The sequence below is a fragment of the Geospiza fortis genome, unplaced genomic scaffold (assembly GCF_000277835.1).
Source record: "Geospiza fortis unplaced genomic scaffold, GeoFor_1.0 scaffold221, whole genome shotgun sequence".
Taxonomy (NCBI): domain Eukaryota; kingdom Metazoa; phylum Chordata; class Aves; order Passeriformes; family Thraupidae; genus Geospiza; species Geospiza fortis.
Window position 1 is genome coordinate 1,013,157 of NW_005054395.1, and position 25,992 is coordinate 1,039,148.

A 25,992-nucleotide genomic window follows, 5' to 3' on the forward strand; every position below is an offset into this window, starting at 1 on the left:
TATGTATCATCTTCTGTACACATTTTTTTTTCACATAGAGTAATTTTGTGTTTGATTTCTTAGGAGCTCAAGAGCAGAGACATGTTCTGTGTTACATGATGTGTATTACATTAGACAAATGTCATAACTCTGTAACCATAGGGGAATTACATGAATTTCCACTTGAATTATTGAGGGCTCTCTGTAAAAAAGAGTCTCTGGGACAGAAATGTGAAATGCTGGTAGAGAGTTTGCAATTAATTCAACAGAAGCACAAAGCTAACAATATTATTTCTGTCATAGTTTTGACTGGTGAGTACTAATAGACCAATCTGGTTTTCTCATTAACGTGGCCAGCGAGTGTCTGAAGAGTTCCATGTATTGCCATGAACATTTGCTTTTGAAATACAAATTAATCCAGCTCAGAGCTGAATTAATTAGTAAAGAAGCTTCCTAAAGTCAGATGGGTCAGTGCTGGAAAAATCTGTTGTTTGTTTCCATGTTTTTTTGGTTTTTTGGGTTTTTTTCAGAAATGTTTAGCTGGGTCCAAAGTTCTTCTTTATACAATTTCTGAGGTCTGTTTTCTCTGATGAGTTTTTATAATGACTGCTTTAATGGTAAGGGATGATGGTTTAATCTGTTTATTTCTGGAAGATTGTCAAGCACAGGCAGAGTGCAGAGCTGTTCTTGATATTTTTTGTCCTAATAGAACCCAGGGAATTTGTCCAAGTGCTGTGACCAGACAGTTCTTTCTGTAGTGTTCGCAATTAATATCAAGTTTGTGGGTTTGGTTTTATATTTGTTATTTTAGGATGGACGATTGAAACCTGGGGATCAGCTTGTGTCCATCAACAAAGAGTCCATGATTGGAGTCTCCTATGAAGAGGCAAAAAGTATAATCAACAGAACAAAGATGAGGTATCTGTTACTGTCAAACAGCCATGCATCCAAAATGGTTTAATAGATCATATTTGTGATCAGATTAATGTGAAATGTGTTTTTGTGTGCTTAGAAGACATGAGGAATACTAATTTTTTAAAATACTCAGTTGTAATATTATTTCATAGAAAAGATTCAAGTGCACCTTTTAGACCTGCAAAATTATGATACTTTAATGTTAAAAAAAAATTACAGTATTTGTCTTTGTAATGATGGGTAACAAAACATCCTTTTAGAAAAATAATTAAATAAACCCACACACGGTGTTTGGAAATGTGTAATTTTTGCAGAAGTATAATCTTATGAATGATATAAATATACAATATGTTGAAACTTTTAAAATTTTTATTCTAGGTTTGAAAATTTTTGGGAGATAGCTTTTATTAGGCAGAAAAACATACACAGTTTTCCACAGAATCTGCAGCATCCTTTCAGCCTCTTAACATCTTCTGTAGCACATGGAGAGCAACAGGCTGCAACACTTGGTCCTCTTCCCTCTCCTACTGGGAGGCTGGTTTCACCATTCCCTCCAAATGCTGTGAGTGCACTTCTTAATCCTCTTACAACAAACTGAGCAAATGGTTGTTTTTCTCCTAATTGTAATTGAGTTTCTATTTTATTAAGAAAATGACTGTCTGTTTTCCTGCACAATATTGTCTTTGGACTATCAACACTTTTGGAAAAACCATGTTGTATAACAGGAGAGTAAACCACACTGATGAGAGGAATTAGTTGACTTGGGGTAAGAAAACAAATTAAATAAGCATTAACTGTGTTCTTAGACACTAAGTTCTCCTTCCCTGTTTCTCTGACGTTTTGGAATTAGATACAAATAGTTATGTATTTCAGAGACAAAACACTCCCTGCTTACTACATATGTGTGAGTACAGTACAATCTCACACTTGCTCTGTGACGATGAGATGTTTGCTTAAAAAAAGTCCTAGAAGTATGGGGTTTTCCCCCATTCTTTTGGCTAAACAGCAATTGTTTTAATTCATACAGCTCACCATTAGTGTAAAGAGGAAATGTTGACCATGAGAACAAAGATTTTAAAACTAATATTTCAATTTTTATAGCAGATTTTCAGTTTATCATATTTTTAAAGATAAATAAAGTATTGCCTTAGAAGAAGGAAGAATAAAATGTTCTCAAATACAAAGTAAGAACAGGTGATTTTCAAATCTTATATTTGTACTTAAAATTCTTGCCCATTTTTCTTTCCTATTAGGGATATAAACTGGGTTGCCTAGAGAGACTGTGCTGTCTTAATCTGTGAAGGTTTTCAAAAGCCAAAATTTTGATGAGGCCCCAATCTGATTTTTTCCAGTGCTGTTCCTTCTCACCACCACCCTGTCCATGCCTTTCTTTTTCTCCTGGGGTTGTTTTGATCTCCCCAGCCTTTTTTTCTTCCCCCAGTCTTCCTTCCTGTCCCTTTTTTCATGAAGCTGTATTTCTGGTTTGGCTTGTGATCTGCTTTTGAAATGGTATTTCATGACTTTTCATTTCCTCTCCTAGATGGAAACTGGAGTCAAGATGGGAGAGCAATCTCCAATTACTGCTCTAGACAGCAATCCTGCTGATGTGTCTGCCACGGGTAAGTGCTGATTTAATTCCCTGCCACCCTTTTCCTTGCTCATTCAATAACAGTCAAACAGAACATAATGCATAGTGAGACTCAGTAGTCTTAAAAAAAAAGGGAATATTACACTGTTTTTATACTCCTAAATAAAGCACTGAGATCAATGGATTTTTAGTAGCTTCTGTCAAATGTAACTTACATTGTCTCTAACAAACAGCTGAAACCAAACAAAAATGAGTGATCACAACATTTGCTATACAGCAGTCATGATAATAGACTCAGCAGAAACCTGATAATGAAGACTCCCGTATAGATCAAGATTAGGTTGCCATAGAAACTGTGCTTTCTTGATTTGATGAAATTCTGGGCATGTATGCGCTTGCATGGTTTTTTTGCTTAAATCAGGGCAGCATATGGAAAGGATAGAATTAACATGCAGCTCTCTTAACAGCTTTTCCATTAGTAACAAATACAATATATCATGTGTATTTGTGTTTTAGAGTCATGACATTGTAACAAGGACAAGAGTTACTTTGATCACATCTTGAAATATTTTGAAAACAACATTTAAGGAAAAACAGGGTTTGTCAAACATGGTCAGAACCAAATCTGAGCTGAACAATTGTAATTCCTGTGGGAAACTAGTATGTTTTATTTAGAAACAGTGAAAATGCTAGAGTGACACGATAATGGGAGTCCCCATTGGCACACTGATATTACTGACTCTGTTCAGCATTTCTCTGTGCAGACCTGAATATTCTTTTTCTTCAGGCAGTAGCAATTAAGCTTAAGCTGAACTTCTCAATTTCATGTCTAATGTACTGAGGAGAGGAAGAACAAATACACAGGATCTGATTCATTCCAGATATCTCTCCACTGATATTATTTAAATTGTACCTGCATTTATTATACCCCATGTTAGATATTCAGGTTTAAAATGAAAGAGTTCCCATATTGCAAATCTGACCAGTTGGTTCCCTGCCTTGAAGGGTGAGCTGACCAAATGTAGGCTGTTGAAACTGGCAAAGTTTTAGTATTGAATACACCTGGAGATTAATGATCACACAGTTTTTACATATTGGCTATGACAAACACTGAATCAAAGGAACAAGACAAAAGTCTTATTTTTTAATATATTCAGTATATAAGACTATTGGTTAATATAATTCAGTACACAGGAGCTTCTTTTTTTGAAGACACCCAGAAGGGCACAGTCTCTGAACACATCTGAAGAATGTAGGTAGGGAGTAGAGCAGAAAGCACAAATACTTGCAGCTCTAGTCATGTTTCATTTTCTTCTTATTTAACAGCGCATCTTTAGAAAAACCTGCCACTTCTTTCATGCTGCCCTTTTTCAAGGATAAACTTTCAAAGATAACCTTGAAAAATAAAAGCATCTCTTAGATGAGATACTCTTGTTTTTAACACTTTATAAAAAATCAGCATAGTTTTGAGAAGTTTTTGCCCAAACTCACACACAAGGCTTTTTCATTCTGAGCTGAAGGGAAATTGAGCCAATTCCACCAAGGTTCTAGCTCACTGCCTTCAGACTTTAATATAGCATGTGAGAGGTGTTAATGTCAGAGATTTTCAAGATATTTTGGTTTATGCTTTTGGCATGTAAAGAGAATGTAAATTACTTTGATCTTGGAAACAGATATGCTGTGAAACTAAAAAAATTTAAAAAAAAAGAATTCTCTGCGATTCCTTCTGTTCCTTTGGAGAGAATCTCAAACTGCAAGATCCTTCACTTGTCAAACACTGGTTTGATTTCATTACCTTTTTAATTCACTAATGAAATGATGAATTAAGACCTACATTACATTTATAAATAAGGAATGCAAACAATGATTTTTTTTTTATTTGCATACATCTGAAATCCAAAGTGATAGTTCAAAAAACCCATTTAAACTTGTGTTTCTGACTATAAGGGTAGAAAGGGGCTGATGGGTGATGGCCTGATGGACAGGAGTTCTTAGAAAAGAGTTCCTTCCCAGGAAAAAATACTGAGGAGCCTGTGGAGTTCAGCCTAAGCTCCCTCCCATGTTTGGGAGCAGGTCATTCCCTCTCTTCCCCAGGGTTTTCTAGATCACTCCATGTGGCAGCTGTCAGTTACACTAAGGCTGTGTTTTGGAGGTCTCTGTGGAATTCACAAGTGTGTTTCCCTTTCTGTTTCCTGAGTATCTGTGTATCTCTGAGAGAAAATACCACAAGGAGAAGCCATATGCTTGATGGATCACTCAAAGCTATTCCTGGTTATTTTCTGTTAATTTCCTACTTGTCACTTTTTTTATGCAAAAAAAATAGTGGAAGTGATTGATACCCGTAATTTTTGTTGAATACAATTAAGCCCTTTAAAAAAGAAGCCAGTCTAAGGATTAACATGTATTTTTGGCAGGTGGGTATTTAGCTGGCATCCACTTGATGAGCAGAGCTTCAGAACAAATTTTTTCAAAGCAATAGTTACCACTGCATTAATATTACTTTTTTTTTTTTATCTCTTAGTTATTGCCCCCAGCCAGAATGATGATTATGAGCCCCAAGGAAAGAACTTGAGTATTCATCTCAAAACAGAAAAACTGGAGAGGGTAAATACTTAAAAATCTTGAGTTCTCCTTCTTCCCCCTTCATGATGCAGGTAAAACATCCAGACAGTATTTCTAGGCTGACAAACTTTAAAGTATAAATAACACACAGAATTTTCTATTTGGTGGTTCTTTCATGTTGCAGGCCAATATTTCAGTTTATGTATTGGGCAAATTACTGTTTTTGTTAATCTAATTACTGATTAACTCTTCTGGGAACCAGAACTTCCCTCAGGATTTTTAAAGCAGCTATTAAGGACGAAGGGGTTTGCTTATTACATTCATCTGTATTCAAGGTTAAATAATATCTGAACATCTCTCAATTAGAAGGAAAAGTCACTGAGTGGCTCTGGAATAAAAGTGTTGTCAGTGAGAGTGTACCAGGATACAAAGGCTCTTTGAAGTGTAGGTCTTTAATTACTCCCCCATGTCCCTGCAGTCATTATCCTTAGTCCTTTTTTCACTCCAAAATAAGTTTTTCCTTCCAGGCACTGAATTATCTTGGGATTCAGCTCACAGATGAACAGCAGCAAGCCCTAAGGCAGCAACTTCATAAAGATTCTAAAGGAACAGTGTCTTTTGGAGGTATTAATTTGTTAATTACCATAGAAAATAATGAAAAACAGGAATACAAAAATTATAGATAGTAACCATTAATATATTTTTTGTCAGTATTGGGCTGCTGCTGCAAATAAAATAATAATTTGAGGCAAGGACCTTATTTTACTGTATAAAAATAAGCTTGAAGTTCTGCTTGAAACTAAGTAATGGGAATGCAAATCACAAATTTATTTTATTAAGAGCAGCCTTGGGAAAGTTTTATTTTGTGCTCAGAAAATCTTGAATCTTTGTTCTGACAATAGGGAACTGTAATTTTTCCAGAAATTATTTGGGAGAGTTTTGATGGTTAAAGAAGCTTCTTGAAGCAAGTAAACAGATGGATCACTTAATTTCAGTATGTGGGAAGCAAGAATATTTTAACTATTGCATATAGAAACAGGTTTGCAGGGAGACCATCACAATTCTTCCAGCTAAACCTAATTCTGATGAAAATGAGTTGCTTCTTGTGGTTGTAACAATTTTGGTTGATGACACGCACAATTTAAAAATATTTTTCAGAAACTGTGAGACACGATGGTTCTGATGCTAAAACTGATGGCAATTTCCCTTTCCCTAAAGTCTGTGAAAAACACTAGTGTGTGAAAAATAGTATTTTGTACTTAAACATCCAAAAAGATCTTCAGCAAGAAAAATACTGGATGTTTATATCATGTAAACTGACCTCTATATTTCCACATTTCTGTCATAGTGTAACACAATTTTTAAATCCAAAATATATGGGTAATCCAAGTCATGTTGATTGTGCATTAGAGACTGTTTGTATTTAAAACTTTCAACTTGGTCAACATCAATTTTACCAAGCCTCTATCAGGGGTATAAAGGGTCTGAAAAGGAAACCATGAGCTCTGAGCTAGCAGGAAATTTTTCATTTTTCTTGTCTCCTCTGGTAAGGTCAACTGATTGGAAGGGCAGGTGTGTATACCTGGTGTGCGGACTTATTTCATTTTTCACAGACACCTGCCAAATGCAGAACCTCTCAGGTACCTTGAAGGTGAACTTCACACCACCTTAGTTTTCTTTTCTCCTTCACAATTTGATTTGAGGATACTTAATTCCAATGTGTTTGGACATTTTTACTCTTACCAGCTTTACCAGAACTTTCTCTTTGGAGATACCTCTCTGATTTTCTTTTTTTCCTTTAGAAAACTGCATTTATGAGAGTGGCTGTCCATGGTGATATTGGCAGTTGTGTTGCATCAATGATCTGTTACTAAACTGAACTTCCAGGCTGCAGCAACAAAATCTGAACTATTTTTTTCCTAGATTTCATTGAAGTTTCAAGGAATCTGTTGTCTGTGCAATCAAATGAAACTGATGACAGCCACAAATCTGAAACCTTTGGGATGAGTGAAGTTGCCAGCTTACAGGACTCACAGGTAAAAGACGTGCCTGGTCAGTGATTTAACAGTTGGGAGGAGACTACTGGAGAGTTTATTGTATGTGAAATAACTCCAAATCTTGGGTAGGTGTTGAAAACAGCTTTGCAGCATGGGGTTCTTTAAGATAACCTAGTTTCTGTGAAGCTTTTTTAAGCAGCCTAATTTGTAGAAAGCAATTAATGTAATTAAATTGTGGTTTGTTGTAAGTCTGGACAACACTGATTTACTGAGGTTTCTTAATAGAAGTTGGATTGCTACAACCTGTGTCAGTGAGAAACAATTACTGGGCCCAGTGATTTGAACTACTGCTGCAATGAAAATCGTTTTATTTTAGAGGTGACTTTAAAAAAGAGCATTTTTAGTATATGAGCACTAAAATATAATGCCTTATTATTTAAAATATGGAAATAGTGACATATTCTTGATACTTTAAAAAACACTTTATTAATCCATTTTAAAAGGAGAAGTAATTGTTCATTTGGAAGATAAGTTGTTTAAAATTTTATTAAACATTTTCAGCATTTTCAGATCTATAAATCATCCTAAAATTAATATTCTTGTTTTATTAACAAGAACTTTTAATATAAGATGTTAAAGATTATGGAAGACATAGTTAGCAATCCATTCCAACCTTATATATTTGTATACACACAGTTTGTAACCTGTGATTCCTTGGAGGATGATGTGGAAAAACTTAAGAAAGAAAGAAATGAAGCTTTAAAAGAAATTAGCAAATTAAAGGTAATACTTATTTTTTTATTTGCTTTAAATTATTCAAGAGACTAGGGGGTTTTTTGAGTGTGTATAGAAATTTATTGGTTATTTGAATTTCACATGCAGTTTTTCATAAATAAATGAAACGGCAGTGCAAACAGTCCTAATCACGTTTGAAGATTGCTTGCAATATATTTGTGGAGACAGTGAATTTTAGCCATTATACTGAATGCTAACACATTTTTTAATCTGGTCTATAGAGAAATGAGACTAAGCAGACATTTCACAGAAATGAATTTATAGAAATGACTGATTTGCATGGCCATTTTATTTTAAAATGGGTGATGCTAGTTACTGCAGAATCTGAGTGTGTGCTCATACTTCTGAAAGGAATGAGAACTGAAGGATAAATTAATCAGTGTACAAAATTAATACATATTTTCCCAGACATTACAAAATTCCCATGTCCTAAAGCAATAAATATTATTTCTTAATACCCCAGGTTGCTACCATGGTTCTGAATTTCTTTTTTAACAAACCATAAGATAGGAAGTTTTGTGTTCAGCATACATAACTCTGGTTCTTCAACAGGAGTACTGAGCTTGGGACAAAGACAATTTTAAAAATTGCCCATTGGTCCAAAAAAATTCTTGCTGTAAATTACAGAAACATTGGGTTGAAATGGCCAGAGGTCAGTTCTCTATTCTATGCACAATGATTTTTCTTCTGAGAGCTTTGTACTGAAATGAAAGAACCCCATTTACATTGAACACAGTGAATACTGACCAGGTGTCCCTAAATTGCTGATGTGGAAAACTGACAATCATCAATCTATAATAAATTGCCTTATTTCTTACACTCTTTTGCACACATCCCAGAAATGTTCTGTAAATAGTTCTAAAATACTCAAGAAACTTAAACAGCATCAATGAACGCACAGAAAAGTTATCTTTTAGAGATGTTTTTATCACAGGTTTTATAAAAGTTGTTGATAGAAGGTAAGTATTGTTATCTGTAGTTTTGAAAGAGCTAATTGCTTTAGGACTAAAACTCCTTCTCGTTCAAACTTATTTATCATTCTTTTTTTTTTTAAATAGGAAGAATTGTCTGAATCTGTGAACTTACAGAAGCAGTTAGCAGAGCAGCTACAAGTAGTCAAGCAAGTATGTTGAAGTCTTAAAAATTATAATCATGTAAAAATTTTTAAATTTTTTTCTGGAAGGGAGAAAGGAGCACTTCTTTTTCTCTTAGTGCTCATATAGACTATACTTTCACATTGATTTCAACACAAAGGTGGTTCTTGTGTTACTACAGAGCTTTTGATTAAAAGTGGAGAATTGATTCTTCACTTTTTAGAGCAGTAATCGATTTCTCTGCTATTGAATTGAGATAGGAATCCTGAGACCAGCTGGAGCAATGAAGTGGGATAATTATGTAGTAGAACCTTTCTAGTCTTAAGTGTTCTTGAAGAGATTTTGCTGCTCTTAGGCAACAGTTGCCTAATTTACAGTCCTAACATTAAATACTTTATATGTCAACCAGTCTTAAGTGTGAAAAATTACCAGGAAAAAAAGTTGTAGTCAGGGTTTTCTGAGGAAAGTCTTTTTTCTGCCTCCAAATCTATCTATAATTATGAACCAATAAATCAGAGTATTTGGCTTCCTTGTGTCTCTTAAAGGAAATTCCCAATTAAATGTAAGTCTCATGTCATTTATAGCCTGGGTTCAAACCCAAGGAAATTTCCTGTTCCCTCTTCCTCCTGAACACCCTGTCAGCTTTTCCTTCTAATGAGCTGGCTGCTTTCCTTCCCTCCTGCACTGCTGCTCCTGTTCTTTGTGGGTTTCTCATGTCACATGTCAAAAAAATGCAAGATAAAGTTTGAAAATCCCCTCTGTTAAGATTAGTTTTATATCTTGCTCATAAGATTCATTAAACACCTTCATTATTGCCTTTATTCCTTGAATATACGAGAGCTTGCTTGGAAGCTTTTTCCATTTGTATTGTGTTGTTTCTTTCTGTACACTGTGAGAAATAAATAGGGTTATCTTCTGGATATAATTTACTTGGAAGATTGTTCCAGTAATGCACTTGAATTCCCATTCTCTAATGGGTTGACTGTGTTGTTCTAGACCAGAGCACTTGTTCAGTGTTATTAGTCCAGGCTAAAGCTGGTACAGAGTACAATCCCCAGTACAAACCTGCTTTTCCTGGGAAGGCAGCCTTGGACAGGGCTGGTTTAAGATGTTTTAAGTGGCAGCAGTGCCCATTTGCCACCACTCGAGGTCCTCCCACTTTTATTTTTCTCAGGTACTGTCGTGTGGTGGTGAGATTCAATTTTGCCCTGCAAACCTCCCAGGGATAAATGCTGATTTTGTTGTAGGCATTGAAAGGGTTCCATGTAGTGAAGTGAAAGAGAAATACTAAATTATATATAATTATAGCATTGTATGATCTATTTTAAGAGATAAAAGTGGGCTTTTAATGGACATTTTCCCCTGTTTATACTTGGTACATGTTCAAGTGTTTTATATATATTATTATATATATGTATTTCTGTTGTTTAAAAACAATATTGGCACTGAGATTCATGGTGATAAGCTTTCTAAAAATAGGCTACTTATAGTACAAGTTGCCATTTAACTTCTATTATTGAACCCTAATGGCCTTATTAAAAGTAACAAACAACCAAAATAAACAAAAAACCCAATTTAAGGCTGTGCTTAAGGTCTTCTGACTTCAGCATAATTTAAACATTTTTTAAAATAACTGCTTTCCTGAAAAAACAATGTTTTAAATGAGGATTTAGGTTACCAATCATATATCGAGGTGTATTTTGTGGTATTTCTCTTTTCTACTAATTGTTAATTGCAGAGATTACAGATTAATTAAGACAGGGGTACAAATATTCTGGTTAATGAACATGCTTTGTTAGTACCAATTCATTAAACAGTGTTTGACTCAGTAATGAACAGCATGAATAAACTCTTAAAATTAGAAATGCTGCTAAACTTGCAGTGAGGTAGTAATTATTTTCTAATATTGGTATGAGACAATTAAAATCCATTAATTGATCTATTTTTGCTTTGAAGTTGTGATATAGCACTATATCTTTGGGGCTTCCTTGAAATCATATGTAAGCTGAAATTGGCACAAAACACAGAAAGGCACTTCAGAGTGCCTGAAGTCTTGCCAAGAGCACGAATGTGAAATCTGTAATGATGTCTTCTGTCTTCCTGGAGGAGTTGGGCTGGATCCTGTGCTGCCTGAGAGTCCTGGGGTATTTCAGCCTGAATGATCCATTCTGTACTACAGCTTTTTCTGGGCAGTTTCTGTCAGCTGGAGCACTCAGCTAAACATAGGAAATGGGAGAGGTTCTGAAGATAAGACACTGTTTGTGGTATCCCAAACTCCTTGACTTGGTTCATAGTGCTGAGATTTGCTACTCTGTGCTTGTTTTCTCTAAGGGGAAAATAGGGGCTTTGAATGGCTGCTATTTTGGAAGCGGTATCTAATCTATTTCACCCTGCCTGAAAGAAGTGTTTGGTTTATTTCATTAGGTTTTTTATTTTAATACATAGTAAAGATATTCCAACTTCTTGTAAAGAATGATTTCAATATACAATTTTTGTAGAATTAATCAACAAGCACGATTGATTTGTAACTACAATTTTCATAGAGTTTAAAAGAATATCTTAGTTTAGGTGTTTGTGGTGGCTGTAATAAAACTTGGATAAAACCTTCTTATGCTTGAATTTATCCAAGGAAGAAATAGAACCTGGCTTAGGAACAAACCTGTACCTTGAAATTGCTTTTTTAAGGATTCAGCTTCTCTTCTCCAGCTGTTAGTTCCTTATTGGCTGTAGTGGCTTCATACCAGATCGGGACAATAGGTCCCATGAGGTGTTTATATAAATGAAATATTAGCAGATGTAGATTGCCTATCTGTTGTGTCTTAGAGTTCTAGATTGGTTTGAGTTGGAAAGGACCTTAAAGCTCATCTCATTCCACCCCCCTGCCATGGAGAGGAACACCCTCCACTATCCCAGCTTGCTGCAAGCCCTGTCCAGCCTGATCTTGGACCCTTTTTCATACATTTGAGTGGGACAAGAGGTCGTGTTGCTGAACTGGGTATTACCCATCAATTCTTCACTGGTGGGGCCCCCTTACCTGCCAGGTGAGAGAACCCACTGTGTGCCCACAGTGCTAATTCCAGTAACTGGAGAATGGAAAAACCCGATGGAATCATTTCCCATTGTGCCCCTCTGCTCCAGCAAACAGCTCTGGTGTGTCAGACAATTTTACTAATTCAGTTGTAGTGTGTGTAATTGTTTCATTGTAATGTAAGAAGCCATTGTTCCTTAATTATTCCTTTAGGTCTTTCACTGTTGAAATCTGGTCATACTTAGTCTGCTATTACAGAGAAATTAATATTCAACAACTGGGGTTCCGAAAAAACAATGGAGGAGTAAAGGCAATTCTGGATTATAAGAGATTAAACCTTTATCTCAAGGATGTCTTCTTAGAAAATGAAGACCTCCCTTTTCATAATAGCAATTTTCTCTTCACTTTTCTCATGTCAGTTTATTTAAATAATTCCTAAGTGTGGGTTTTCAAGATGCCACCCTTTCTCAAGGCCTCTGTGTTCATTTATATTAGTCAAACTTAACGTCAGAGCATCTTTTCACTTTTGTCTCCAAGAATCTTTTTCCCACCTCCAGCCTGTTTCCCAAGGATGCCTTTGCTGCTGAAGGCTCCCAACTCATCCTCTGTAGCAGCAGGACCCAGCTCCTCTTGCTGTTGCCTCATTTTGGCAAGAAAGTGCCTTCCCCAAAGGCAGTAATTTGACCTCTACCTCTGTAGGTTGATAACTTCCTAGAAGTCCCTGTGTTCCCTGAATTGTTTCTAGGAAAAAGCAGTGCCAGGAGCAGCTTGCAGGAGGGGTGGGGTGGTTGCTGTGCTTTCAGGGAGTGTGAGCAGTAATGACCCTCACACTGCTCTTAGTGCTGTAAACACACAACTGTGACACCAACGTGAGGAAAAACACACACAGAGCAATAAGCTTGGGATGAGTCTGTGCTTCCAGGTGCAGCTGGTCCTTGTGTAGTTCACCTAAATGCTTCCAAAGGAAAAAAGAAAATCATTCTACTTGCTGTCAAATTAAAGGTCACTTAAATGGATCGCTTAGTGGTTGTGCCCTGTAACAGAAACCTCTAAATTATGCAACACCAATGTCATCTGTGTTCGCTAATGGTGTTGCTGTTCTACATGTGTGGTTACTTCCACTGCTCTGTTTTCTGAGAGACCAGGATGTCCCTGGCCATTGTCCAAATTGGTATTATATTGCAAAGATGAGGAAGATGATGTACTGGTTTTATGTCACTGAGATTAACTGATTTGTGGCCCAGAATGTATTGTCTATTAAGACTACCAGTGTAGAGGTTAAAAGTCATATGAAGCTGAGATTGGTAGAGCATTTTACAGAAAGAACATTATCACAAAATATAGGAAAACCTACCTTGAAGGATATTGATTGTACAGGACAAATGCTTCTCTGTTAGGAAAGAATTAAATCTGCATTTTTAAGTTTAACTGACCTCTCTAGACATTTCTATTATGACACCTTTTATATGCAATTTCTTCCACAAAACAGGAAGATTTGGTCATCTAGGCTTTTTAGAAACAGCAGTTTCAAACCTAGCTTCTAGAAGGTTATTTCCTCCCTATGGTAAAGAGTCATAGTGTGTTTCTCCTCTATGGGAGGAGAAGCACCCACCTGTTTTCCCTCTAGTTCCGTTCCCAACCAGGATATAATTATAAGATGTAATAGGTAGACCAGGAATAGAATATTCACCTAAGTATCATTAACTGAGCAACTTCTACAAAAAACTTCTAGCTCTGTGAATTTGTGTATTCAAATCTGATAACTTTAATTATTCAGAAAATTGATATAAAGTGACTTTTCCTACAGATTAATTAATAGCTGAGGGAAAAGAAGGTTCAGTGATTTTGGTGCCAGTGAGCCTGTCCATTTTGGTGAGCAGTTTGTTTGTTTTATTCCTAGATGAATGTAAACAAACTCCATTGTACAGACCTTTAGTTTGGCTTTCTAATTTACTAATCAGTTAATTTAAATTAATATTCAGTCCTAAAATGAACTGAGCAATATCTTTCTTGAAAGGAGATTTTGCAACATTTAGGGATTACGTTAGCTGAATTAAAAGGTAACAATTTCTGATTTTCTATTTTCTGTATATATATATATATAAAGTTTTATCTATCACTCTTCTGTGATAATCCAGGATATTAGGAACATAATAGGACCAGGAAAGAGGCAGAAAAATAGACTTTTTAAAAAAGCACTGATTCTGAAAAGAGTGTGGACCGAATTACTTGTATTAAAAGTCCATCTACATGATGTGTGAGCTGTGACTAGAGTGTGAATTCATGCAATAAAAATAAAATGAAGTAAAATCTCATTAAGGTACTTTTTTGGCGTGAAAGCAATGGGGCAGATCAACAGCATCTGGTGCATTTCAAGAAAGCCTTTTATTCAAGTAGATTTTCAGTAATTATAGAACTTGTTATTTAATTTATTAGGAAAATTATGTCTCTTCTCATACCTGGTTTTCATTTGCACATCATAGTGTTAAAAATTAGCCATTGAGCCCTCTAACCATGAACACTAACAGGTAGCCCTGATGCCAACTGCAGTAGTTGTGAGCTAAATCTGCTCTTTTTTTTTGGTAGCTTGAGTTGTAACTTCTCCACTGACTTATATAATCTGCAGGAAGCCAAGGCAGCTGTGGAGGAGACAAGAGCCCTGCGCAGCAGAATTCACCTTGCAGAGGCTGCTCAGAGGCAGGCCCGGGGGATGGAGCTGGACTATGAAGAGGTGATTCGCCTCTTAGAGGCTGAAATTGGAGAGCTGAAGGCTCAGCTCACTGAGCATTCTGGCCAAAATAAAGTAAGCAAAGCCTGTCAGAGTTACCATGGTTTCCTTGCTGTTGTCATGTATCTGGTTTTCATTTTCTTTTCATCTGCTTTTCTAAAGTAGGTCACTGTTTGTCTTTTATTATTCAATAACTGGGATGATGTGGATTGAAGAGGGTAATGTGAAGTGTACAAGGCTTCCTTTATCCAGACATCTTTGGGCTGGAAAAACAGGAGCTTCTAGTATATGTGGGTTATAGGTCAGAATGGCACATCTCAAGCATTAAGCATGGAATAGTTTCTGGGCTGCAGATATATTGTCTTTAAAGAGTACACCTTGCATAAATTTGTATGCTTTTGTACTCATGTGAAAATGGCCTTCAGGTTTATGTTTCTGTTAGGCAAATAACAACCATGTAAAGTCCAGTCCTGTTGCAAAGTAAATTTAGATGTAATCAAGGTAATCATTTGAATGCTACTAATCCTGCAAAAAAAAATTAATTGAGCCTCATATTTTAAGTCTACTTCATCTCCAGCAAGGCATTTCAGAACAGACTAAGAAATAAAATATTTGATGCACTTCAAAAATTTTTTTCATAACTCCTGACCTGTGTTTTTGACACAGTTTTAACAAGTGCGAGCAGGTTGGCATTTGCGAGGTTACCTTGTTTTTCTCATGAAAAATGAATGTGCATATGACCTGGTGAAGAAAACCTACTGAAATGTTGCCTTGTTTCATCCTGAGAATTAATTTAATATTTCAAGACATTAGAAGGTAAAGTGAAGCTCTGGGGTAAACAAGCTTGCAGAGAACAGCTTAGGAAGTCCCTGTGGCTCCCAGGAGGAATTCCAATTATCTGATTGTGAGTGATGAGGTGAATCACACCCTGGGTGTTTTTTCTGAACATCTGGGTGAGATGCTCCATCTTTTATGTCAGGTGTTCTTGCATCACTGTTTGTTTTCTAGGACTTCTATAAATAGGCAAATTTTAAGAAATTCATCAGTGTGGGTTGCTTTCCAGGAGGTTTGTTCCAGAGATTCTAGCTTGAGTTCCTGAAATTCTGACTGAGTACTACAATATCTGTGTGGAGATTTCAATCTCTGCATTTCTTATCCAAAAGAAGCAGTATCAAGTAGGTGCCAACTCCATTTTATAGCCTTTTTTCCCCATCCTGCTGTAAAAGGGGAGTCAGTTACAGGAGCCAAGTTTTAGGCAGGATCACACCTGTTTTTTTTTTCTTTAATGCATGAGTAAATCTCCCCATAAAACACACTCACTAAATGGAATATAACATATGTTGAGGCATAAATAAAAATCAGATTGATCCCTCTCACTTTTTTAGTGTGAAAGAGTGAGTTCTTTCACCAGCTTCTTTTCCAGAGTTTACAGTGAAATTACCAAAAAAAGGTGTTTGAATCAACAGATTCTTTGACATTCAGGGGGATGACGATTCTGCTGCTTTGTACAGTGTATGCAGACAAATTATTTGCTTCCAGTAAAGTTAGTAAGTGGGGTTTGGTGATTATTTTGTAAGGGTTTTAGAGTAAGTTGTAGGTTTTCAGAATGATCACCTGCAGTGTGATGAAAAGCTTTATTTTTAACTACAGTGCCTTTTCTGTATTTTGGAGAGATCTTTCTAGATCTTGTGTCCAGCAGACAGCTGTGCTAAACAGACATGCCCAGGTACACGTGAGGACTTTACTCATGGTCCTGTCACAGGAACAGTGCTAGGAACTCTAATGAAACCCAGAGCCTCCAGAGCTGGATCTAACAGGGCTCACATCTTCTGTACTGAAGGAGGGAGGGATGCATAACACTGATCAATAGGTTATACAAGTACATGCAGAGACATCCTAGGGGGCAATTTCCTCCAAGATGTGCCATAATTACTGTGTTGGCCGATGGATGTGTGGATGCAAACTAGGGGACTGAGTTTGTTCTGGCTGTTTATGCACCCTGCTGAGATAGTGTCACCATCAGGTTGGTATTTTTGATCCATTCATCAGTCAGTTCAAACTCTCTCAATTTTCAGCCCTATCCTTGTTGTTATCTTTGAATTTTAATTTACCTTTCTATCATTTGCCAAAATCTGTTGCAGTTTGGAGCTGATTTGCCAGCTGCTCAGGCATTCCAGCTTTATGTTTTACAGAAATGTAGAAAAGAGCATGTTAAACATTCCAAACACTCTGTTCACACTGTGTCTCTGTGTGAACCATGGGAGGAAAATTATTAGAATAAAAACCTTAAAATACTTTTCCCAGGAGAGCATTCACGACTTGAGAAAGAGGGTTACAGTGCTTGACTGCCAGCTGCGGAAATCCGAGTCGGCCAGGAAGACCTTTGAGGTGGCCACTGAAAAATTGCTACAATTTGTAGAGGTAACTTTGCCTTTCATTTTTAACAGTATCTTATTTGGAAAGACTGTCTCTTTTGTTGATGTTTGTGAGGAATGAGCATAGTAAAATGGCTATAAACCAGTTTGCAGAGATCCTTTCATTCCTAGAAATATAGATGATGTGTAAGTGTGCAAATCCATCTAGAGGTTTACATAATCTTTGGGTTTTGCTGTACTGGACAAATGAAAATAATCACATATTTTTTTCCACCTGAACTCTATCAATTTCTGTGAAACTCCTCAGAAGAAAAAGGCAGAAAAGCTAATAGTTGATAATTCTTTAGCATGTTATGAAACAACAACAAAAAAAGGGATAGTGTTATATTTACTTCATTTAAAGGGGTTATAATATTTTGGTTTTTACTTTTGTGCTTCTAGCTGGGAGACACTAGACTATTTAATTGCCAATCAAGTCCCCCACCCCCAAATAGAAGATCAAACTATAAGGTATTAACTTTTTGACTGTGTTGATTTATAAACTGTTAACTTCTTGACTATGACCAACAGGTTGTACATGAAATACTTTCGGATAACTCTACTTCCTCAACAATTTTAAGGTAATGAAATGGCAATGTTAATAATGAAAAACTCTACTATTGTTTCCAAGTCTCAAAGAACTGCCTTGTAGCTAGTTTTTTCTATACTTTTGCTGCATAGTTCTGAGTGTCATTTTATTGAAGGAGAGGAAATGGCGTGAATTATAAATTAGGCTTTCAGGATACAGCTTCATTAAAAACCTCTGAATTAAATTAAAACAGTTAGTAATTACATAGCTATGATTGTCTGGATGTTTCCATAAAGTAATTATAATGTACTAATGATTACTTAAAATGCAAGGAACCGTAACAGTGGGTTATAATTTTTTAATTTTTTTTTTAGATTTTCCATGGGGATTTTGCATCACAATGAATGCAGTAGCATATAAATAAATTTATAAAATGTATATCCATTTATATTTTGTTACTTTTCTTGTTTAAAAAGCTGCTGGGAATATTCAAGAAGATTTAAGCAGCCTTTGGTCCTTCAGAAAATTGGCATGATTGTGCCTATATATCGCAGATAGCATGTCATTAATATTTATGTAATAGTAAAATTGTTCAGTCTCTTTCCTGCAGTTTTTTTTCAATACAGCTCTCAAGAAAATTAAATGTATTTAAGTGAAGTGAACTGGAACTTTATTTCAAAATACCTAGGCAGGCTCAGACCAACTAGGATATCGTAGATAATCAGTGAGATGCAGTTCCCACTGGCACTGCACACAACAATGATGTTGTCTGTTTTATGAAGTTCACAGAATTTATTTTAGTGAACGGATTAATTATCAAATACTAAGCCAAGGTGACAAACTGACTCACTAACAGCAGAGAAGATAAAAGTTGAGTCCCATGAAGCAGTGTCCCTTCTTAAATGCTGGTATGAAAATTCCATTCAAGTTCCTTTCCTGACACCCTCCGAGTCCTTGACACTGCATTTTGAGTTCTGAATGTTATTTGAATTGAACTTTCCAAATACCTTCACTGTTCAGCCAGGACTGCTGCTGGGGCTAACTCACTGATTTGAGAGCGTGCCTCTTTTTTGTTCATACAGTGAGAACAAAACCACTTTAGAAAAACCAGTTTACCTTATTAAAAGGAGCAGTTTCCTTTATCATATTACAAATAAACACTTATTTTTTTATTATCTTAGTGACAGGAGAACGTTGTCCACTAAAGCACTTCTGGCTCGGCTGGGAAGGGTCGGACCTACTGTCACAGCAGCTCTTGCAGCAGATGCCAGGGACCTTGCCAAGTCTGTCCGTGCCATTTTGGAAGTAGATTGTGAGTGAGTGTGTCCATCTCTGTGTGCTTTGAAATCTGGTATCAGTTCATCAGCCAAGAAGATGGATAATTTCATTTAAAATTGGATGTGAACTGGCTGAATAAATCATTCCTAGCATGGAAGGACAGAGCAGTTTCACTGTCAGCTCAGGCAGCATCTTCATCAAACTATAATTAGAATATAAAGTTATTCCAGAGTACATTTCTTCACAGGAAAACTTACAGCACAAAATTAATGCCAAAGTGAGGGATATGAAGATTACCAGAATCATGTAAAACTAGCAGAATTTCATTACTTTAATGCTCTGTTTTTCATACTGGAATATTTACAAAATGTTATTCTGCTGGATTTACATGAACATATATCAAAGTGTTTTAATGAAGATGTGTTGCTGTAGGGAGTGAATGTAGGCAACAGTTCCATTTGGAGATATCCATGTATGTCCTTAGGTCATGAACAGAAAGCTGTTCCCATTGGTGAAAATGATGGTAATTCATGAGAGTAACTGTAATAAACTGCATCAGTTGAAAATCTAAGAAACAGGTTTGAATTATCATATAATTCCTGGTTCAGATCATTGAAATGATTGTGTATTTTGATGGTATTTGCCTATAGTTGAGCAGGCATGTCAGTTCTAATCCAATTTTGATTTACAAAAATGGAACAGAAATGGTACGTCACAGGAGGTTTTGGAAAGGTGGTTAATTATGGTTGTCCTTAATTCTTGTATCAAATATTTGAATAGTTTTGACTGTTCAGGAATTAATTTAGAAAGAGACTGAAAAAATGGTTGTTGAGAAAATAAGATATGAAAAATAGTTTTTTGATGTTATTTATGAAACATTAATTTATTACTCATTCCATGGCAAAGAAAGCAAAATAAGATAAAATTTGTTCAAGAGTGTCCAGAATATTAGTGTTAGAATTACTGGTGGAGTGAAAAGAATAACAGTGACCAGTAGAGGAGATAATTGGTTTTCCACCAATGATAATCATAGTTCTGTCACACTGAATTGGTCTTATTACACTACACAGAAAATTGTGCAAAGAAAACTTTTGGTTTTAAATGCAGCTGAATTCTAACATGTGGTTATGTCAAACATAATAGGTAGAATACATGCTAGAAAGCTCTGGAGCCACAGCAGGGATCCATTTTATGAACCTGAGAATTAAAAATAGGTCTGCAGAGAAGGATTTAAAGATTGAACGTCATCTTTCTGAGTTCATTCTGATTTGGAGAGCATTACAGATAGATTTGGGCTCTGACAAGCTTGGGTATGAGATTAAAGCTTTAAACCTCACTGGCTTTTTTCTCCCTCTCCCTCCAAAAAAAAGTAGTTAAGGCAAAGGAACTATGTAATAGCATTCTGTCTGCAGTGATCTCTGCCAGCTTCTCACTGAATGTTTTCCATGTGATCTGAAGTTTTCTTGCAGATGAACTGTCATAGAAAGGGGGCTCTTGTGTATGTGTATTTCATAAATATCATCCATCAAAGAGAAAAGTGTAATAGAGACTACAGTGCAGACTGAAGGGTTTCCTTTTCCCAGGAAGGTGTCCACAGCATAATAATTGGTTATTGAATTCTTAGAGAGAGAACTGGAGTTAATATTTTTCAGGTTACTCAGTGGATCAGAATGTCTGGCTGGGAAACCTTTGTAATACATTTTACCTTCTAAATAGAACTTTTTTTTCATTATTTGCTTCATTCTTGTAAATACGAAGTAAAGGAGCCCCAGCCAAAATTCCTCTTTGATTCATTTACAATACATGTGAAACAAAGTCTGGGTGCCAAGAAAAGGTTGTAGAGTGTTTTTCCAACAGAAAAATGCTTCCTTTGTAAAAAAATCTTCCTTGACAACCAGGTCAAAATGACATATTTATAAGTTATCCGCACAAACCATCCCCTTCTTCTGTAATAGCTGATATTTTGCCTGAGGGAAGAGGCTTGAAGAAGTTTGGTGTATTCCTGAAAATCTTCAAGAATATGTTGCCTTGTGATACTGCTGCAGATCAGCTTTCAGCTCTGCAGGCTGAGTGACAGCTCTGTGAAGGCACTTTGGTGATTCTTCAAGCGAAGACTCTGGAAAAAGAACAACAGCTCGTTTTCCAGGGCTTACTGCTTCAGGATCCTCCAGACCTCAAAATGCAAATAATGAAGTAATAAACAGAATAATCAGGCTCATCCCTTGAAAGAGCCATTCTTCATCTTCTTTAAGGACTGTAAGCTCTTTTTAGAAGCCAAGCCTTGAGACGCCGTTCTGCTTTGCAGAATGTGAGCATCTCCTGAACACTTGAAATTACTTCCATCATACAGAGGATAATAATGCCTCAGTGAAGAACTGCAGCATTTAAAAGTAGTTGCTGCCTGCACTTAGTAGACCATATGGTGCAAATCATGCTACAAAGAATAGTGATAGCATTTTCTTCTTTTCTATTAAAAATTTAGAAAAGGAATACACTGGGTACTGGTAATAACCAAAATCTGATTAACCCTGGAACATACTTATCTCCTCATCAAAGAGCAGGCAATCAGCATTTTGAAATGGGCACTCATATAACACAGCTTTCAAGTATTTTGGCTGCTGATTTCCTCCCTCTGCCTCTGACACTTCTGTCCAAAAATACAGTCTTGCTGTAATTGACACAATTCCAACCATCCACATCCAGGAAGTGCTCTGAAGCCAGGTTCTCCACTCAGTGGGAACTCAAGCACTGAATTTTGAGCTATTTTATCCCATCACGTTCCCATAATTTGCTCTCAACCTGGGATCTGACATGAGGCAATCATGCTGAAGTTCACTCAAATGATATCCAAATTAATAGAGATTCCAAAACTCCTAATTAATTTACTCATATTGATCTTGCCGGTCACTATGCATTTGATTCTGAAGATCCTACAGGCAGAAGTTTAGTTGCCTGGATCTTATGTTCATTTTCCTTGAATGCTGACTAGATAAAAGAAGATAATAGAAACTGCAGCTGGTCAGCATCCATTAGTGCCTGTTCTCTTGATGGTTAAAATTGCTTTTGATTTTGGGCAATGCCTTAGATCTTTGGCATTAAAAGCTGAAATATTGTATCTATCCATTTCTTCAATTTAGGGATTTTTCAGCTATAATGTGTTCAAATGCCAAAACCATTCCATAGTCTGGAAAGTATCAGTTATCCCTTCCTGTTCTTTTGACAGTGTGGGTGGAACTAAGCTATAGAGTAACAAGGCTTCACAAATAACTAAGCTGTAGCAAGGCTTCACAAATAACAATTTTGCTATTTTGAAAAGGGCCAGTATTATTAAGTATTCATATTTCTTTTGTTTGTTGCAGGCCTGATGTGTTTGTCTATTACAACAGAAAAATGCTATTTATTTATACATTTATTATACATTATTTATTCATAAATTTTTGCTATTTTGTTCTTGAATCTTGGATTTTCTGAACACAGCAGTGCTGTAACTTTGTGCAGGTAATTGGCTGTAGTTCATCAGCCAGAGTATCAGCTGTTCTCCCTCCCCTCTTTACCTTTTGCCTGTACATCAAAATCCAGCTGTTACTGTGGCATGGACAGGCATGTCCTGGTTAACTCCTGTTAGTTTGGCTCCTGATATTAAAGATGCTGTATCTTGTATTTCTAGTATTAGGCAAAATTATTTCCTGCAAGGTCCAGTTTGTGGGAGGAGTGTGCATTGAGGGAATAGCTCTGACATTCTTTCGGCTGATGAACTAGAACTGTACCTGTCCTTCCCCTCTGGAAGAGCTGCCTGGGAAGGAGCAGCATAATGACAACTAAAGAGATAACTCTGTGTATTTATTGTTCTGGCAAGGCCATAAATATTTCAGTGAATTACTGAAATCAGAAATAGAAGAGCCCTGATAAATTATACAGAGTATATGCTGAACGCAGCTGTACAGCTCCCTTTTTAATAGTTTTTGCTAGCAAAAAAATTAATATCACTGCTGTGTGCTTTAAAGGTTAAAAGCTTATATTTGGCAGCTAAACATTAGCTGAGACAGTGCTTCCACTAGAAAATATTAATTTAGTGACATTAATATGTATTATTCCTTTGAAACTTTTAACAACAACGAAAGAAATGAGTTTTCCCAAAAGAGAATTTATCAACTGTTTTATTCAAAGTAAAATTTCACAAAATCAACCTGAAGGTTGATTTTTTTTTCCCCTCCAAACAAAAATACTTAATGGGAAGAGAGTTTCATTTTTGTCAAAAGTAATAATATTAAGTTATTCAATGAACTTTTTGCTATTGAATCTTATTTGAGTTGACATTGAAAAGAAAATCTAGAAATTTCAGAATTAATTATTTTAATTTTTACAATAAACATCAGATATATACAAGATGAGAAGTGGGTCAGTTTCACATTATATTACAGACCTTGTTAAATTTTTGCCTTATTTTGAAAATGGGAATGTTTCATTAAAAATTTGATAGCTTTTCTGCAACTCTTTAGATTCATTGTAAATCAGATCACAGGAAGAAACCCAAAGGTGAACAACTTACATACTTGCATAAAAATTAAAATTCAAAGTTGCATAAGAAGGAAAATGGCTTCTGTAATCCTCAGGAAAAAAAAAATCCAATCATATTTAATATCATTTTACAAGGATGCAGTCAAGAATGCAAAAGCTTTTTTCTACATAACTGTTTACTTGCAGCAAGACTTTTAATTTTCTGGAAATCATTTAAATGTCCAATTTTACCTGCCTGGTAACGTGGTAAAAAAAAAAAAAAAAAAAAAAGTGTTGTAATTCTGACAGTGTTCATAGAACTGTAATTTCAAAAAGAAAATATGTCCAAGAATTTGAATATGTTTAATTGCAACAGAAAATAAATGTTGCAACTAAGAAATGTAATACTGTACAGTATTGAAAATAATTCTGATATAAAGGAAATTGAGTGTGTATAAAAACTAATTTGAAAAGGGAGCACTAAACCTCTGAGACAAGTCCATTCTTTCTCCAGGCTGTAAATCTGATACAAACTGCTTTACTGACATGATTCCTACACCTTGATTAAAATTATTATGAAATAATAATAATAAATTATAAAAATATTATTATTTAATTATTTTAATAATAATACAAATGTTATTAAAATTATTTAAATTATTTTTAAATTATTTTTAAAGGAATTTGAGTAATGAAGCAGCTGACTTGCTCATTCATAGGTAAGAATTACAAAAACTCAAGGATTTAACAAAAGTCTTCTGAATTTAATATTTACATTTTTTCTGATTAAGTGTCTTATTGATAGGAAATCCTGAAAGAAGCTTTTTTTTTTCCCTTCCTGGACAATATCCTACAATTACTAAAATTTAGTATTACACTAGAGATGCTATTCTCCAGCAGCCTTTGGCAACTGTCAGGTTTATTAGTGACTTGCAAAAATTCTTTGCTTCTGGTTTATCATTACTGTGTGTGATGTTTATGCAGTGACTTTTCATTGAACAAAAATGCCTGGACTATGAAACAGTGTCAGGGAGCACCTTTGCACTGTCTGACCTGGAAATCTTCATTAGGGAAGGAATGACTGATGAGGAAGCACAGACAGCCATAGGCGCCCTTTCAGGCTTCTGAGAACATTTTACTGAGTTGATTTCTTGCCTTCTTTATCGTAATTGCTGCAGTTCAGTACTGTAGGTCTGATGCAAAGTTTCAGTGCTGTATGCTGGATCCACATTAATTTCATATTGTGTGGTTATCCACATATTTTTAGGTGATTTAGACTTACAGCTGTGGTTTCCAGGCTGTACTGGGTTATCAGCCACTGAGCTGCAAAAGTCTCATGACTGATTTACAGCTTGTCTGCAGAACCTGGACTCTTTCATATTCTTTTCAATTGCAAGATTTATTATGATAATCTGGGAGAGGTTTTGATGTTGGGTGGTGATCCCTGACTCAAAAAAAAAAAAAAAAAAAAACACCGAAAAAAAAATTGGGCTGCCCAGCTGTAAGCATCATCACTGATGAAATACTAATATTTAAGTGCTTATCTGTACTTAAAAGCAGTGGCTATAATGTTACAGAAATAAGTTATACCAGTGCAGCCAAATCAAGGCTAATAAAAAAATATAACAGAAAAAAACAATGCAGAATAACCAAAAACAAAAAAGAAAACAAGATCCAAAAAAACACCTTTTGCTGTTTCACCTTTCACTGTGGTTTTGTTTTTTTGTTCAGTTTTAGTGTTAATGTTGGGGTGTGAATACAAGTGCTGTCTGATGAGCCTTAAAAACATTCCCTAAACCCTGTTTCTCTGGCCAGGATTGCCTTGGGTTTACAAGAAATACTTTAAAGGAGACAAGAGAGGAGATTTTTGGTGCATAATATAATTAAAATGTATCACCTCCATGAACACAAGACATAAAAATGCCTTGCAAATGGGAAGCAGAACAAATGTCTGCATACAATGTAAGTTACACAAAAGTGTAGAAAAGTAGCACTCAGTAGTTTGCCAACAAGGCATCAGAAACTATTTAGCTGGGAAGTACCTGCAGTAATTAGACCATGCATCTGTGTGCCTCCAGCAACACAAATTATTATTAGCTCAAACAGGTATTTGTCTAGCATGTCCCACTACTTCTGTGGGCCAGCTATTGCTATCCTTAATTATCTTTGCCCCTAGATACCTTTTCCTTTGGCTTAAATCCTCCTCACTGTGGTTAAAGCCTGTTACTACTTGTCTTGACCCCACTACTTCCTCTTAGTGGCAGCATTTAAAATATTTTAAGACCATGTGGCATCTCCACCCTGTTTGCTGTTCCCCCAAATGAATGACACCAGTTTGCTGAATTTTTCTCTACACCACATCTCTCCTGGCCACTTCCTTACCTTTGCATTTCTCTGACTTCTCTCCAATTTGTCAAAGTTATATTGAGTTCTGTACTTGAGAGCTTCCTGCAGGAGACAAAAATGGAATAACCTTGTTTGCTTTAACATGAGCTCACACCATGTCCCAAATGGTGCTTCCTTTCCCCAGTAGCTCCATGTTACTGGTTCCTGTGAAGTTTGGACTTTCTTCTACTCCCAGAACCAAA

General features: G+C 35.9%; 1 protein-coding gene across 2 annotated transcripts in view; it reads left to right on the forward strand.

Moving 5' to 3' along the window:
* Positions 1-25,992, forward strand: part of STXBP4 (syntaxin binding protein 4) — a 65,679-nt gene that overhangs the window by 14,488 nt on the left and 25,199 nt on the right. For both annotated transcript variants that reach the window (XM_031060922.1, XM_031060923.1), the window contains exons 9-20: positions 791-897; positions 1,273-1,456; positions 2,435-2,513; positions 5,004-5,086; positions 5,572-5,668; positions 6,968-7,080; positions 7,738-7,824; positions 8,895-8,960; positions 14,585-14,761; positions 16,991-17,107; positions 17,632-17,681; positions 18,811-18,941. In XM_031060922.1, coding sequence (XP_030916782.1) covers positions 791-897; positions 1,273-1,456; positions 2,435-2,513; positions 5,004-5,086; positions 5,572-5,668; positions 6,968-7,080; positions 7,738-7,824; positions 8,895-8,960; positions 14,585-14,761; positions 16,991-17,107; positions 17,632-17,681; positions 18,811-18,941 — 1,291 coding nt within the window. The remainder of the gene's footprint in view (positions 1-790; positions 898-1,272; positions 1,457-2,434; positions 2,514-5,003; positions 5,087-5,571; positions 5,669-6,967; positions 7,081-7,737; positions 7,825-8,894; positions 8,961-14,584; positions 14,762-16,990; positions 17,108-17,631; positions 17,682-18,810; positions 18,942-25,992) is intronic.